The sequence below is a fragment of the Patagioenas fasciata genome, chromosome 11, assembly GCF_037038585.1.
Source record: "Patagioenas fasciata isolate bPatFas1 chromosome 11, bPatFas1.hap1, whole genome shotgun sequence".
Taxonomy (NCBI): Eukaryota; Metazoa; Chordata; class Aves; order Columbiformes; family Columbidae; genus Patagioenas; species Patagioenas fasciata.
Window position 1 is genome coordinate 27,418,681 of NC_092530.1, and position 14,954 is coordinate 27,433,634.

The 14,954-nt window shown below is 55.9% G+C and overlaps 2 protein-coding genes across 2 annotated transcripts in view; one reads left to right on the plus strand and one right to left on the minus strand.

Annotated features, from left to right (window-relative positions):
• Positions 1 to 706: 706 nt before the first annotated feature.
• YIPF6 (Yip1 domain family member 6) lies at positions 707 to 5,618 on the minus strand. Its single transcript, XM_065846882.2, has 7 exons — positions 5,541 to 5,618; positions 4,748 to 4,876; positions 4,156 to 4,234; positions 3,738 to 3,780; positions 2,756 to 2,881; positions 2,516 to 2,673; positions 707 to 2,014 (listed from the first exon to the last, which is right to left on the minus strand). Exons 1-7 carry the CDS (start codon positions 5,586 to 5,588, stop codon positions 1,896 to 1,898), a joined length of 702 nt encoding a protein of 233 aa, XP_065702954.1. The 5' UTR covers positions 5,589 to 5,618; the 3' UTR covers positions 707 to 1,895.
• A 786-nt stretch (positions 5,619 to 6,404) lies between these two features.
• Positions 6,405 to 14,954, plus strand: part of OPHN1 (oligophrenin 1) — a 57,326-nt gene continuing 48,776 nt past the window's right edge. Inside the window, exon 1 of the mRNA XM_065846172.2 lies at positions 6,405 to 6,743. Within this exon, the coding sequence (XP_065702244.1) occupies positions 6,590 to 6,743 (154 nt within the window). The 5' untranslated portion in view covers positions 6,405 to 6,589. The remainder of the gene's footprint in view (positions 6,744 to 14,954) is intronic.

Genomic DNA, 14,954 nt, shown 5'->3' on the forward strand with positions numbered 1-14,954 from the left:
GATCAGTTGAAAAGTGAACCTAGTTAATATAAAAATAATTTTCTTCTCTCTTGTAGAAGCCAAGAGCGACGAGACAGAACAAACCAGCATGAGACGTACAGCAAAACCAAATCAAGCAGGGAAAAACTGGGGGTTTAATTCCTTTAGAAATCATTTTCCTTCTTTTCAGAAAGATACTGGATCAATTAAACATTACTCCAATTATGTTTCAGACACAATATCAGTTTAAGTCCCAAGACACTGGAGCTAGAACTCCGAGGATTTCCCTACAAGTGTAGTTGGATTCTTTTGCTGCAGAGGGACAGACAGACCTGACTCAGACTCCCACTGTAGCCATCAATAGCTTTACTCTCTACTTCTGTTCAATATTTCTTTTCAGCTTCATGAAGCTCAGCTCATGTTTAAAGGAATGGAAAACCACACGTTTAAAAGAAAAATCGCATTCCCTGTCAGTAATAATTGCAGGAAGCTGGAGGATTCCCCTGGCAGCCCTGGCACAGCACCCCGGCCCCACCGCGCAGGAGCCCCCCCAGTCCTTCCCTCCCCAACCCCTCCCGGTCCTTCCCTCCCCAACCCCTCCCGGTCCTTCCCTCCCTGCGCACCCCCCAAACCCAAAGAGGTACTTTCCATCTGCACGTTTGGGAAACCTCCATCCCAACTGTCAAATACTTACAGTGTTTACAGCAGAAACTGCACTTCCCATATATAAATATAAACTAGGTGTATTTGCACCTCAGCAGGACCCACGTACATGAATTCCAAATCTATTTGCATTGCTATAGGAAAAAGAAAATACGATGCTCATTTTCAGAAAATGTGACATTTGAACAGCAGCTTTTTGGCCCCCAGGTGTTTCAAAGCTCTCCCCTTGGATTGCTCACTGAGCATCACGCACAACATGGGCAATTTCTGCAGAGTTTTCAGAAAGCAGCTCCCAGGTCTGTCCCTACACTCACACACGAACCGCACCCCCATCCACTGCGGACAGTTCTCCATGCCAGCGCGGCTCCTTCAGCCTCATTCTGTTTCCTTCCTCCAATCCGTTTCAGAACGTTGAGAATTTTCCGTTCTCAGTACGCGCTGACAGCCAAGTCCCCTCGCAAACCAGCTCTGACTGTTTCTCCAGGACTTTCACCTCTCTAGCCTGTGGTCCCATGGAAAGGTTTGTAACACACTCCCTCTCACGCAGTGCAAGGGCTACTCAGCGTAACTACGGCGATGGAGGCATTTGGCTGAAACGCTCTCCAAGTCTGAAGGGAAGAATCAGAAACACACAGTACACGAATACGAGCAAAGGCGGTTCCCTTCTGCCCGGTCCCAGTTCACTGCAAACTGGACCCAACTTATTTTCTGCTGAAACGCAGTTTCAAAGTGAAAGCTCACAGTCCTGCGATGCACTTTATCTACATTTCACCACTCTGAAGGTCAATGAAAAACGACACGCACGTTTCTTCCCTGTGCAACAGATAACAGCAACGAAGTTCTATTATTTCATAAGGCATCTTCATCCTCAGTGAGAATCCGAGCACAAGCGAGAATTCCGCCACGCCGTGCGATCCTGTGACTTCATCTTCACCTACCCAACGTCTTGGCATTTCAGGACCTCCCACTCTGCTCCTCAGGTAGAACAATCCCTGTCACAGTGGACATTTTCTAATCTAACGCAACTAAAGAGCAGGGCTAAATAAAAAACCCTCAGCAGCTGCACTTCTCTATCTTTCAAAATGAGGGACACAAACGACCGATTTTTGCAGTTCTCTGGCTTTATCCCATAACCTGCCTTTTTACAATATCTATATATATAAATTAGAAAGAGATAAAGCCAATGATTAACTGCTGTGTTCATGAAAAAACTCCAGTCTGTATCAGAGAGTCTCTTCCCTTGGGCTGGGAGATCACTGGGGTGTGAAGGTGAGGATCATCCAGCTGATGACGAAGTAGAAGAGGAAGATGGGGTACACGACCAGGGCTTTGCGGTTCGGGGGCTGACTGTCTGCCAGGAACGCTGTGGATGCTGCGGAGAAGACAAACACGTCATAAAACTGCAAGTCTTAGATCCATTAGATCTGCATTAGAATTATGTTGAAAGAGAAAACAGAGCAATACCAATGGCCTGTAAGCAGATATTAAAACTTTTTAAAATCCTATAGAAAGATAGACGCTGATTAACATTCTGTGACAAGAGTCAGACTTACAGATTAAGAAGAGAAAAAATGCAGATGCATCTGTACGAAATTGGCATTTTCTGATAATATTTACAACATATATCACAGGAAACACCCATCAGCATCACATGGCATTTAATATTAAATTATCAACCTCCTGCTGAAGGCAATTTGAATATGATGGTGACAATCACCAGGAGCAGAGGCCGAATCTTTGCCAACACAAGGGCTGGAAGAACTATTTCAGCAGCCTTAACCCACAACATGCACGGGCTGCTCCCAACCCAGCGCACGCAGATCAGGGTCAGGCATCGCGCTGCTCAGCGCACACAGTGCTGGAAAGTGCTCACCTAACGTTGACCAGGCGAACATGGCGACTACGACAATGAGCCGGATGATGAAGCTGACGGTGCCGGCGCCGGCCAGCAGCACCAGCCTGCACACCAGCATGGCCACGGTCAGGGGCAGCACGCAGTAACCCAGCACACACAGGCTCTGGAAGAACGAGCTGCAGAGACACAAACGGGGAAAAAGTGGTCAAACCAAAGCCTTGCAGAAACTCCTCTGCGACTAAATAAGCCAGCACTCACATAGTTCCTCCGAGAAGCTTTGAGTTCAGTGTGATGACAACGGCACCAAACCAGATGATGACAAAGACCTCGGCAAACTGGGGCCCTCCGTCGTCTTTGCTGTCTGCTGCACCCCCCTGCAGCATCCTGCCACAGGGAACAGATACAAACGGTCATTTGCAACTGACGGCTGAGTTTGGGTAGACTTGGAGTAGATGACAGAATAGGAGCCCAAAACATTGATCTCCAGCTGGGGTGCAGACGGATCATTTTTCATCTGTTTGCTTATTTTCAGTACCATCCTCAGTTTTGCATAGGAAAGGAAGATGGTTGTGATGCCACTGAGGGCATTTCAGTCTGTCTGTTTACCTGCTTTGAGGTCTGTGTGAGCATACAAAGAACAAAACCACAGATAACAGGCTAAAAGGTGAAAATTATAGTACCAAAAGTTTGGTAACCTCTCAAAACAGGCAGTGAAGTGCCCGATAAAACACTTTAAGTATCAAGGAAAGCTTATAACTTTAATAACACAAAGCCTGGAAAAGTGACCATGCATTGATTTCAGCGTTTCAATGACACTGTCTGCTCTGCCAAAGTTTCACCAACACCTTCCTAGATGGTTTCTGTACACTGAGTGTGTAGATGCACCTGAGCCAGCTGATATCACCAGCATTTCCACGCTGCCCCAGGCAGATCTGCGCACACACCAGCGGAGCAGCAGGAGCTCCTGGGAGCCACCATCAACTCCCGCAACAGCCGCTCCTCTTCATCACAGCCAGGAACCCCCAAACCCTTCACCCTGAAATCCTAAGTTGGGAGAAGGGAGGTCCTGGCGGGCTTGAAGTATCAGAAACACATTTTATAGGAAAATCTAAACAGGCAGAAGACCAACAAAGGATGAGGTGAACTTTATCTCAACACACGTAGTCAGAAATGCGTAACTTGTCCCTTCTCCAATGTAAAAGGCTATAAAACCCCAACTCTGCCCACTGTGAGTACTTACAGTGCAAGGGAGACACAAAGCACCAAAGGGCCCCAGAGATCCCCTGTAAGTAAAGGAAAAAATAAAATCACAAATATCATAGAACGGTGCTCAGTTTCATTTTCCTGGGAGTAATACAGCACCTCTTCCAACTCCCAGTGTATCACTTTTCATATTACACTTTCTTAGAATTTCCTAATTTAGCATCTTATGCCATTTTTTATAATACAATCTATTTCAAGTCTGCCATGCATTCCACTTTTAAAGAGTTTTGGGAACACTCTGATTTTTCATGTTTGCTATTCAGCATTCTACCACAGTGGAAAGAACACGGAACAAAGACTTCTGAGCCCCTGTTCCCCCAAACTCCTCCTCCAGGGCAGGCAAAGCCTGTTGGCAACACATCCTTCCAAGACCTGGGAAATCTTCCTGTACGTACAGTCTCTGAGGAGCGCGCTGCTCTTCTTCGGGTACATGACGTGGACAAATTTCTTCCCAACAGCCTTCAGATCTCTCATCTGAAATGAAAACGTAACTTTAATTTATCCTAGTCTAAAGATTACCGTTCCCAACTAACAGACAGAAGTAAAGCAATCAGGAGAGGATCCAACCCAGAGATTTCTGCAGCATCCTCTGCAACAAGAAACGCCTACTTTTTCTACATTCCTTAACGACCGCAACGTTGTATCCTTTATTAACATCTGGTTAAGACTAACGATTTATTTGCTCCTCAAGGGAAAGAAAATTAATGAAAAATCCTGTTAGCCAGGGCAGTTTTCTTCCGAGCTCCATCTGAGGCCTTTAGCCTTGCAAAGATTTTGAGATCACGGAGAAACTTTGAGGCTCCTACTCAGACATTTTTTGACCCTCAAGAATTCATTTTACATGGCTAATTCTAAGAGGAAAAAAAAAAAAATCCCCCAAGTTACAACAAAGTCAAGCAGAGCTATGCAAAAATACAGGGTTTGCGTAAGTCAGCCAAAGATGACACCAAAACACGCGTTTTACCCCAGACAGAGGCAGGGACTCACAATAGTGTCCTTAACGGGCTCATCCAGCGTGGAGAAATCATCTTCAGGAGAGTGCGATCCCACAGGAACCGTGATCTCCCCCTCCACGGGAATGTCTTCCGATATCGACACATCCGCCAGACCTGCAAACTGCACGGTTTTTAAAGCTTTAGAAAGAAAGAAATACAAACCGGCTCCCATTCACCTCGTCTGTTTTCAGCGGGGTTTAGCATGAAAACACCTGCTCAGAATTCAAAGATGCCCCACTTCATAACACAGCCACCAAGGGAGCGCGGCTGCTAAGGGGTCCAACAGCTCACAGTCTGAGCAGCTGAGCGGGTGTGTATAAGCAAAGCATCTCTGCCTCCTGCCCTCTGTTCAGCCAGCAATAACTAACGGCAGTAAAGGCTGGTTTGTGCTTTTAAGCAGTGCGATGCCGGCCCCTGCGGCCCCGAGCGCTCCGTCCGTCCCGGGGCCGTTAAACCAACCGCAGTTCCGTGAGAGCGCCCGGCTTCCCGGACACGGAAACAAAGAGACCGACGGCTTCTACAGCGAACTCTGGGGCGGGCGGCAGCCGCGGGAGCGACGGCTCCGTGTTCGTGCCCGTGTCCGTGCCCGTACCTTCCCAGCCCCGCTCCCGCCTGCCCCCCGGCCCGGAGCGGGAGGCCCGAGCGGCCCGGCCCCGCCAGCCCAGCCCCCGCGCGGCCCAGGGCACCCGGAGCTCCGGCCGCACCGCTGGGCCCTCTCCTGCCCGGCCGACGAAGGCCCGGGCGGGCCGTACCCCCGGGCGGGCCGAACCCGCCGCCCCGCTCACCAGCGGCCCCGCGGCGCCGCCCGCCCCGCTCCCCTCCGCCGCCGCCATCTTGGCCGGCCAGGCGACGTGGAGGCCGCGGCGACGTCATCACCGCGCGCGGCGAGCCCCGTCGCGTCACGCGCCGCCAGGGGCGTCCATGGCAACGCGGGCGGGGCCGCTGCGCCCCCGCCCCGCCGGCAGGGGGCGGCCTCGCCGCGCGCCGCCCGGGGCCGCGGAACCGCCCGCACCCCCGGGGCTGATCCGGGACCCCGGGGAAGGTCCGCGGCCCCGGGGCCTGCCCGGGAGCTCGGCGGGAGGGAGCCGAACAGGGGCTGGTGGCGCCAGCCGGCTCCTGCTGTAATGTGACCCAATCTCGGAACATTAAACAGGCGGAGAGGCCACAGATCCGAAACCTGGTGTTGATAATTGAACGGAAACCGGTTTTTTAACGATCTCCGAGGGCATTTGGGGCCATTCCTGCTGCGGTGTCCCCCGCCGGCCTGCCCGCGGGCTCCCTGCGCCTCGCCCCATCTCCCTGCTGGGGAGACCCAGGGACGCTCATCAGCGTTAAGGAAGCGGCCACCGGAGACACGATCAGCGCAGCCCGCGCCGCGGCAGCGGAGCCTGGGCAGCGCTGCGGGGCGGGCAGGGAGCCACGGCAAACCCCGGCGGCACCCCCGCCCGGCGGAGCGCGGCCGCGGACCGAGCGGTGACCGCGCCGCGGCCGTGGCGGGCGGCGCCGCGTGTCCCCCCGCACCGAGGCTGCCCGGGCGGGCCCCGCCGAACTACAAGTCCCGGCAGCAGCGGGAATGCCGGAAGCGGGGGGCGGGCGGGGCGGGGGTCGCCGCAGCCTTGGGCCTGGCGGTCCCGGTGGTCTCGGTGCCGCGCAGGCGGGCGGCCGGGGGGGAGCTCCGCCCGCCCGAGGCTCCCGGGGCAGGGCTGGGCCGGGGGCGGTGCCCGGCGGGATGGCCGCGGCGCGGGCTGCCCGGGGCGGAGGGCGGGCGCCGTAGCCGCAGCCGCCCGCCCCGCAGCGCGGCGGAGCCGGCGGGAGGAGCGGGCGCCGCGGAGCCATGGGGCACCCGCCGCTGGAGTTCAGCGACTGCTACCTGGACAGCCCCGACTTCCGAGAGCGGCTCAAGTGCTACGAGCAGGAGCTGGAGCGGACCAACAAATTCATCAAGGAGGTGATCAAGGACGGCAACGCGCTCATCGCCGCCATCCGGGGTGAGCGGGCCGGGGGCCTCCAGCCCGGGGAGCGGGGGGGACGGGCAGGGCCGGGGAACGTCCTGCCGTGCGGCGCGGTGCGGGCGCGGCGGGGATGGGGCTCCCCCGGCTGCCCGGAGCGGCCGGTGCCTCTGCCGGGGCTGAACGCGGTTTTCCCTCTCGAACACCGCCGTGGTTCTGCAGCGCACCCCGGGCCGCTCCCGCGGAGCTCACGCCCTCGCCCCCGGTTGCTTGGTCCCTGGTTTGTCACCGGGTGGTTCCCACAGGGACACGTCGGTCCCCATCGCCCGGGCGAGCCGGGCTGGCCCCGCAGTGCGCCGGCTGCTCAGCCCCTCGAGCGCTCCCGGGCCTTTGTTTGAGGAGAATAATCTCACGTTTGGGGAAGTCGTTCAGTTATTCTGCTCCACCGAGGAGGGGTGGAGCATGGCCGGAGGAGCACGGGTCACCCTGGCACCAGCCTGGCCTCCCGGGGTGACCGGAACCAGCGGGCTCCATCCCGAAGCAGCCTCTGGTCCTTTTGTTCTGGGTGTGATTTATTATTTTTTTTTTCTTTTTTAACCATGATGAGGATTTTTTACAATGAAATGTCGATTTCAGCGTTGACTTTAATGCAGTCACTTGTCCAGAAGTACTGACCGAGACCATCAGAGGTACCTGGGCCAGGTTGTGTCGCCTGAAGCCACCCAGTCCTCATGTTAACGCTCTACTGACCTGTCCTTCTGCTTAGAATTTTTTTCCCCAAGAGAGGCAGATACACCCACCCTGTGTTATCTCTTACATCTTCCCTGCTTTTAGAAATGTGGCTTAAAATATGGCTAGAAGTGTGTGACAGCACAGCAGCTGTGATTGCTGCGCTTCCATCAGGCCAAGTGACGACAAACAAACACATCAGCGGGGCAGGCTCCGATCGTACGCTGTTCTTCTTGCAGCTGGTTGGTTTTCAGTTGGTATTAATAGGTTTAGCTGCTGCTCTTTTGTTAAGAATAATTCAGAGCTTCCTTGTTATCAAGGCCATGGCTGGAATAGCCTGTGTTTGCCCATCTGGAAAATGGTGGAGACAAAAGCTGGTGTGACTGGAAGAGCAGACGTTGCAGGGCTGTGAGGTGCTAAAATGTTCTACAGAAAAAACCCCAAATCTCTGCTCAGTCCAGGGGGAAAAAGACCAAAACCAAACAACAAAACGAAAAGGAAAGTGATTTTAACAAGCTTTAGTTGCTAATGTAAATATTCCACTTTTTCTCCATCACTTTGGTCAAAATGTTTCCGTTGTTAGTGTTTGTAAAGCCTGACGTCCCTGGGAGCAGGGGCAGGGGGCTTTGGCTGGGTCTGCAGGCGCGACGCAGCGGGGCTGGTGGAGGGGGGGGGAGGGAAGCTCGGGGCGCCCCGGCAGCGCAGATAACCCCAGCGCGGACGGAACCCCGTGTTTCTGCTCTGAAGTGCCACGGGGGTGTGTTTGTGCCGTTTTCGTTTTGAAGGGTGCAGCTGAAGCAGCGGGCAGGGCTGGTACCATGGGCTTCCACCCGCTGCCGGGATTCACCCTCCCGTTCAGTTATCAGGGAACTTAGAACAAATATTGCTAGGGTTTTCTCCCTGAATTCTGTCCCTGTGGGACCCTGGGTGGGAATTTGGGACTGTGTGTTGCCTGGACTCCTTGGCCTGGATCTGTCCCTTGGCAGCAAAGCCGATCGTGATCTCACCCAGAGAGAGGGCGAGGTTGCTCCATGGAGGGCAGAGGGTTAATCGTGGCGATTGCTGTGACTGGGCTGGCTGTTACCTGTCCAGAGGTCCCGTCCGTCCGGTCCCCGGTGAATGGGTGAGGCGCGCTCGTGGCAAAACCTTTGGCCACGCCGTTCCAAGGTACTGAGTCACCGCGCTGAGCACGGACCGCCGGTGGCTTTACAGATGTACGTATCATCTGCCCGTTCGCTGATTAATTAATAAACGAACTCCAACGTGATGTGTAAAGCAGATCAGTCCCCCATTTTGCTCAGATTCGTGGAAGCGTCCAGCACCTGCTGTCTCCAGCTGGCAGATGCTTCAGCTGACGCGGGGCTGGAACAGAAGCCTGGGGTGCAGCGGGGGCTGCACACGAGCACACGCAGCCCTGTGGGTTCTGCAGGCGCAGCAGAGCCCGTGCCGGCTCCCGAGAAGAGAAATGCAGTTCCTCATTGCAGGAAAAGAGGGTCTGCTGGGCTTTACGGGACCTGCTGTAAACACAGCCCATACTTGGACTGAAAACCTGAGGCTGCCCAAAGTTGTGTTTTATTTTCCACTTGCCGAGTAATAGGGGAAAAAAGGGAGCGTGACTTTACGCGGGGCTCTGCGGGGCCCTCCGTTCTGCGCTGGGTGGAGCCGGGCGGTTCGGGTTGTCTGTGATAGCAGGAGCACGTGTGTTGTTCCCCTCTTGGTTGCTGGTGCTGTTCAAAGTGTCCGGCCAGCCCAGGTTGTCCCAGCCCCGAGAAGCCAGAAGAGAAACCCCCCGGTATCACAGTACGATGTCAGCAGCACGAGCTGGGCGTCCAGCATCTCGTCAGTGCTACTTCCGTGACTTCTGTATGGAGGCTTCTGGATGTCTTTTGACTTCTTTGTAGCCCTTTCACAGGTAGATTAGTTCACCATCATTATATATGTAGAAAATTAATATGTGAACTTGAGTGCAAATATTTTTAAACAAGTCATTCAAGTACTGTGGGATTGCAAATGCACAATATGAAATGCTTCCAGGGCTGGAAGGTGCACTGTTTTAATTGAATGGATTGCTTGTTTTACAAATGCACGCACTCCTGTTGCCCGGTTGTTCGAAGAATGGCTGCTTTACGTTATTGTATTTCTGCGGCTCAATGTGTTGGTTTTTTTGGGAATCTCTCCTTGCTGTGCTCTGCTCTGTGTGTGGTAATGCAAAACCATCTATTTCCCCCACTCTTTGATCTTATTTTGCAATTGCATATTCAAATGGAGTTTGAGAAATGTCAGTGTGAGGCTCTTCTCATTAATGTATTAGTGCTGCCATGGTGCAAACTGTCCTTTGAAGCTGGAAGAGCTTTGACTTCTCATGCAAGTGTTGCACATGTGGTTTTGAACTTGATTTCTGTGCTGCATAAAGCTTTGCAGATTGCTCCAGCCTTCGCACGTCGGTTACGCGACCCAGGCAGCGCGGGCGGTGTATCCTGGAGGGACAACTCGTGAAGAGGCACCCGTGCCTGCGGAGCACACGGCGGTGGTGTCAGCAGGGACTGGGTGGGCTCTGCCCTGGAATGGGGAGAGCGGGGACCCGGGAAGGTGCCACCGTTGGTGCTGCGGGTGGGAGCCGGCTCATTGTCCCCGGGGACGCTGCCGTCCTCGGCACGGCAGACCTGCTCTCAGCGAGTCCTGTGCCCTTGCTAGAGGTGCTGCTCGAGGGTTTAATGCTTTGGATACAGAAAGCAGAGCGACGACAGAACGCGGTATTTAATGAGATGGAAGCAGCCCTGGCGTGACCTGTCTGCCCGGTTCCTGCGGAAGCCCGGGGTGCTGGGTCATGTAAAGTCTGTAGAGACAAAGCTTCGTTACTACAGTGTAGTGGAGCTAGATACTGGTTTTCGCTGGCATCCGAACAAACCTGAGGCTGCTCTGGGAAGGAGGCAAGGGGAGCGACGTGTCCCACGCACGCCCCTCTCCTGGGGCGGGGGAGCTGCCGCTCTGCCGGCAAACGTGAGCTCAGCGCCCCCGGCCCGCACCGCCGCGCCTGCCGTAAAAATGCCCTGTCCCACAAAGACAGCTCAGTTGTGAGCCGGCATACGGCACGTTAATGAAGATGTGCGCAGAAACGGTCCGTGTGGGTGCACAGAGCCCTTCTGTCTCGTGGAAGCTGCGCAGGATACCCCGGGGAATCGGGAGCCCAAACCAGACTCACAGAGCAGTCTCTGGTGCCGCTGGCTGCTCGTGAGCCCGGGTCAGTAACGCAGCTGCTGCTGAGCGGATCTGACCTCCTAAAGATCGCTGTGTTCTCTCCTTTCTCCGCCGGCTGTATCCTTGCATCGGTCAGTGCCTGAGCCTCGACGTGAGCGGGTGCAGGATCAGACCCTGCGCCAGCGGCACTGCTCTCCAAACAAAGAATTGGCCCTGGCTGGGTGTAATCAGCTGAACAAGGTCTCGGTGGCTGCATTAGCTTGGTCTCTCTGCTGTCACTGCAGTTGGAGATGCTGTTTGTTCTTAAACCAGCGTAGGGGGAACCTGAGCCTGGAGCTGCAGATGGAGCGAGCGACTCGATGGGTGTTGTCCCCGCTGTCTCGTCAGGCACCTTCCTAATGAAGGAGGCTGGGAAGGGGTCTCAGAGAAGACACGCAGACACCGCTGTGCGGGCCGTCCCCTGCACTTTCCCCCTGAAGCATCCCTGGGGCCTTGTGCTTCCTGTGGACGTGGTTTCCCAGCGGTGCTGGGGGCACCGGGAGGGGCTCCCTGGGGCTGCAGGGCCTGGGACACCGTCCCCTTCCTCCTGGAGCACATTACGCACAGCAGCCAGTGCTGAGCTGTTTCTGGACACAGCGGGGGAAAAATGACTTGCTGGAAAATACATCACTCCCCTCTAGCAATAATGCGTTCTCCTTGTACTGGTCTGCTCTGTGCTGGTCTCGGTCCTCACTGGGGGTTTCATCCAGTGAGGGCTCTGGTTACGGCTGAAAACTTGAAATTTTCTCCTAACTTCTCAGCTTTAGTTGTCCGAGAAGCTGTTAGACCTATACCCAGCTTAAAACCCATCGATTGCTTTAGGGTGATGTTGCGTGGAACTAGGCAGCTCCTAGAGCTAGACCAGTCACACTCAGTAAGTTAAAGACGTCGAGAACGTGGTGCTTTAGCCAGGAATCGGGGTGCTCTGCAGAAGAGAAGCGTGCAGTGCTGGAGTGCAAACGTCTGCCGAAGATCCGGAGACCTGCGTGCTGCTGAGCATCGCGGTGCTGCGCTTGGCACCGTCCTACGGCGACGGCGGCCGCAGGAACACCTCAAACCCTTCACACGGAGACCCTGGGCTGGGAGATCAGCTCTGTGTGTGATGGGAGACCACAGAACTCTGCAGTGCTGGTAACACACACCACCATTTGCAGAAGTGATACTGGAAGTACTCTGGTGTCTTTGGCCTGATGGCGTGTACATAACGATATCCACCAAAGGTGATTCCTTCCGCTGAGAAAAATCACATCACCTCTTTTGATTTTCCCTCTGTGGCCCTCTGTTTCTACCTTTGACTGAACCGTGCGTTCAGGCTCCCCGTCCGCTGCAGCAGCGATGCTCAGCTTGCAAACCAGGTTTCTGTCGGCAGCGGACGGGAGCTGGTGTGCCGGCGGCACGGTGTCCATGGTGAGCACCGGGGCCAGCAGGCGATGGGGCGGCTCCTTTTCCTGGGCTGGAGGCACCGTGCACAGAATCTAGGGCCCCAAGTTGGTGCAAATCTAAACCAGACATGCTTTTAACCAGAAACTGGGAAACAATAGAAAAATAAAAGAACAGAAAACCCTTCCCAGAAGCCAGCCCTCCCCAGCCAGAGCCGTATCTCCCGCCGCCGGCAGGAAGGACGCGGAGCAGACAGATCTGCCGCTCCAGCTGCGGGGCGCTTGGGGTGTCCGTTGGGTTTTGCTCGCCCTGCACGTTGCTTTGCTGTGTTGGTGGGGTCCCAAACCCCCCGAGAGCTGCTGGGTTCCGCTGGTCACAGCCACCCCCGCCATGTCCCCTCCTGTCCCTGTCACCCGCACCGGGGTGCCCAGGGCGGGGTTTGCGGTGGGGAGCCCGGGGCAGGGGTGTCGGGGGGGTCAGTGCTGCCTTTGGGAGGTTCAGAGTTTCTGCACAGCTTGAGGAACGGGGAGTTCATAGGCAAGGGGACAGGCTCCTTCCTTGGGGACAGGCTCCTTCCTTGGGGACAGGCAGAGCCGTTGTACAGACCTTGACCGCGCCGAAATGAAAGCGCCTTTCAAACTACTGCTGAAATTACACAGGCAGCAGTTATTTTTCTTACAAAGCATCAAACAGACATTTAAAACATGTCAGCCTTCTGAGTTTCTGATACGTATGAAGAAAAAACAAAGCTTTTGGAAAGCTGTGGTTGTTGTGGTGACGATGGACCGTTCCACGCCGGCTCCAGCTTTCCTCGCAGACCTCGCGCTGTCCCCGAGCCCCTCGGAGCGGCGACCCCCAGGGCTGGGGAACCTTCCAGCGCTGCCCTTGTGTCTGGCGGCCCTTCTTATCACCGAATTCTCCGCGCAGGTGAATGTGCAGTCACGAGTTGTTCGAATCACAATAAGAGCAGCTGGGTAGCCTGAGATAATGTTTATAAAAATAAGTAAAGCCCAGAATTCAAGTTGCTCTTTGCAGTCTGTTCTCTCTCCTTTTTTTTACTTTATCCTGTTCCTCCAGCCAAGGCTGATTATGAAGTGCTGAGGCTGGATGTTTTTAAAACGAGTAATTCTGTTATCTTACTAAACCATGTAGCTGTGGAAATGGAGAACAGGGACATGATGTATTCCTGCGGCATCAAGTGACGGACTGGGGACCTGCGGGGTGCGGGGGTCACCGAGCCCTGGTGGGACGTGGGGCTGCACAGGTGCCCAAAGGTGGGGGGGCTCTCGTGAAGCCCCTCCGGGGGTGCTGGGCTTGCGCTGTGTCCGCACCGGCAGCTCCTGGCGGCCCCGCAGCCGGAGGGATGGGGCTCCCCGCGCTGCCCCGTGCGCAGCGCCCCGGGCTGCTGGCGGCGCTTCCCTCGCACGGTGTGTGACTCATCTGGCTCCCGCTCTTCTCCCCGCGCCCCCATGGAAGGAAACTCTGAGGCGCTGGCGTGCGGGGAGCGAGCCCTGGCCGTGCCGCGGAGCTGCCTGCCAAGCGCCGGCCCGCCCAGCCCTGCCCGTGGAAGGCGGCTGCGGGAGAGCGGCGAGAGCCGCGTCCTCGGGCTCCGCAGATCATGCGATGTCTCTGTGGGGACCGCGAACGCTCTGCCCCGGATAACGGGCTGTTGTTTTCGTGTTTGTTTTCCTGCGTTCGCACTGCCTATGCAGCAGGGAGCCGCGGCTCTTGGAGCACACCCTCTCCTGCGCTTACGCCAGAGCACCGTGCCAAAAGCTGGCTGGGCTGCCGGTGGGGCTGGGAGCGCCGGGCGCCCGAAGCACCGCGAGGGTTCGTGCAGCTCCGGCCTGTCCTGGCTGAGCGGCCGCTCCGTGTGCGGTTCTGGCGCTGCCCCCCGGAGATGGGCTGTTCGGCCCCGTCTCAACAGCTGCTCCTCCCCAGGGACAAGAGAATTCATTTGCTTGCTATGGCTCAGCTTTTTGGGGGGGTGTATTTGGACGCCAGGTGGTCTGCACTTGGTGCCGGTGGAGCAGCAGCCAAGCCCCCGTGCTCGGGTTTTGGTCCGTGGGGGACCAGGAGGCTGCGCCAGCGTTTTCTCCTTGGTGAATCTTCTCTGTCTTGGTGGCCCTTTGAGCATTTGCTAAACATTGGTTATTGCTGTGAGAGCTCACGTGAGCGGTCAGGCTGAGCCTGGCCCTGGAGGTGTGCGCGGCGGTGCCGAGCTGGGCCGTGTCACCCTGTCCCAGCTGCGCCAGCCCGGTGCTCGCGGTGTCGCCTCCCGGCACCTTGGGTGCTGCAGTCCTTGTGAAATGTGTTTTCCTCTGCGTCACCTTAACTCAACTGAAATACAAAATGTGATAATTGCCTGAATGATCAGGCTTTCCTGGAGCTGCGTCGCCGAGGAGGGAACTGCTGGTGTGCGAGTTTGGGGTGAAATCACACCCGATGGGGCTGGCGGCAGCCGCGCCGTTCCGGCCCCTTCGCCCTGCTGGGGCCGCGGGGCTTTTCCTGCTGCCCCTTGTCCGTGACCCGGGGGGTGAAGCTGGTGGGGAAGGCTGGGTCGTTTCCCCTCTGACAATACCGGGTGGGTGTCGTGACGTACGCAATCCGGACAAATCACAGTTGTGTGATTTCTTAACATGCATTTCAGCGCTGTTGCCGATTTCCAAGGCTGCCAATCTTTCCCGACTTCCATTGCAGTTAGCCGCGCGTCCTGGGCGCTCTGCCTCGGCTCTTTTTCCAGTTTCGCTGGAGGAGCCCTCCAGGTTTGCAGGGCTGCGAGATTGGTTGGAAAGGCCATAAAATACCAGAGCTGGAAGTGACCTTTTGAGGAGTTCAGGTGTTCCAAGTGTAGTTTTACCTCCTGCCTGTCGTGAGGTGCGTGGTGCCGGCGGGGGTTGTGCG

Bases quoted from the DNA above. Each gene is read 5' to 3' on its own strand.
- YIPF6 (XM_065846882.2), bottom strand. From the start codon at position 5,588: ATGGCGGCGGCGGAGGGGAGCGGGGCGGGCGGCGCCGCGGGGCCGCTG. The intron at 4,877-5,540 runs GTGAGCGGGGCG...AAAACCGTGCAG, and splicing joins GCGGCGCCGCGGGGCCGCTG to TTTGCAGGTCTGGCGGATGT. The intron at 3,781-4,155 runs GTACGTACAGGA...CTTTACTTACAG, and splicing joins CAGCGCGCTCCTCAGAGACT to GGGATCTCTGGGGCCCTTTG.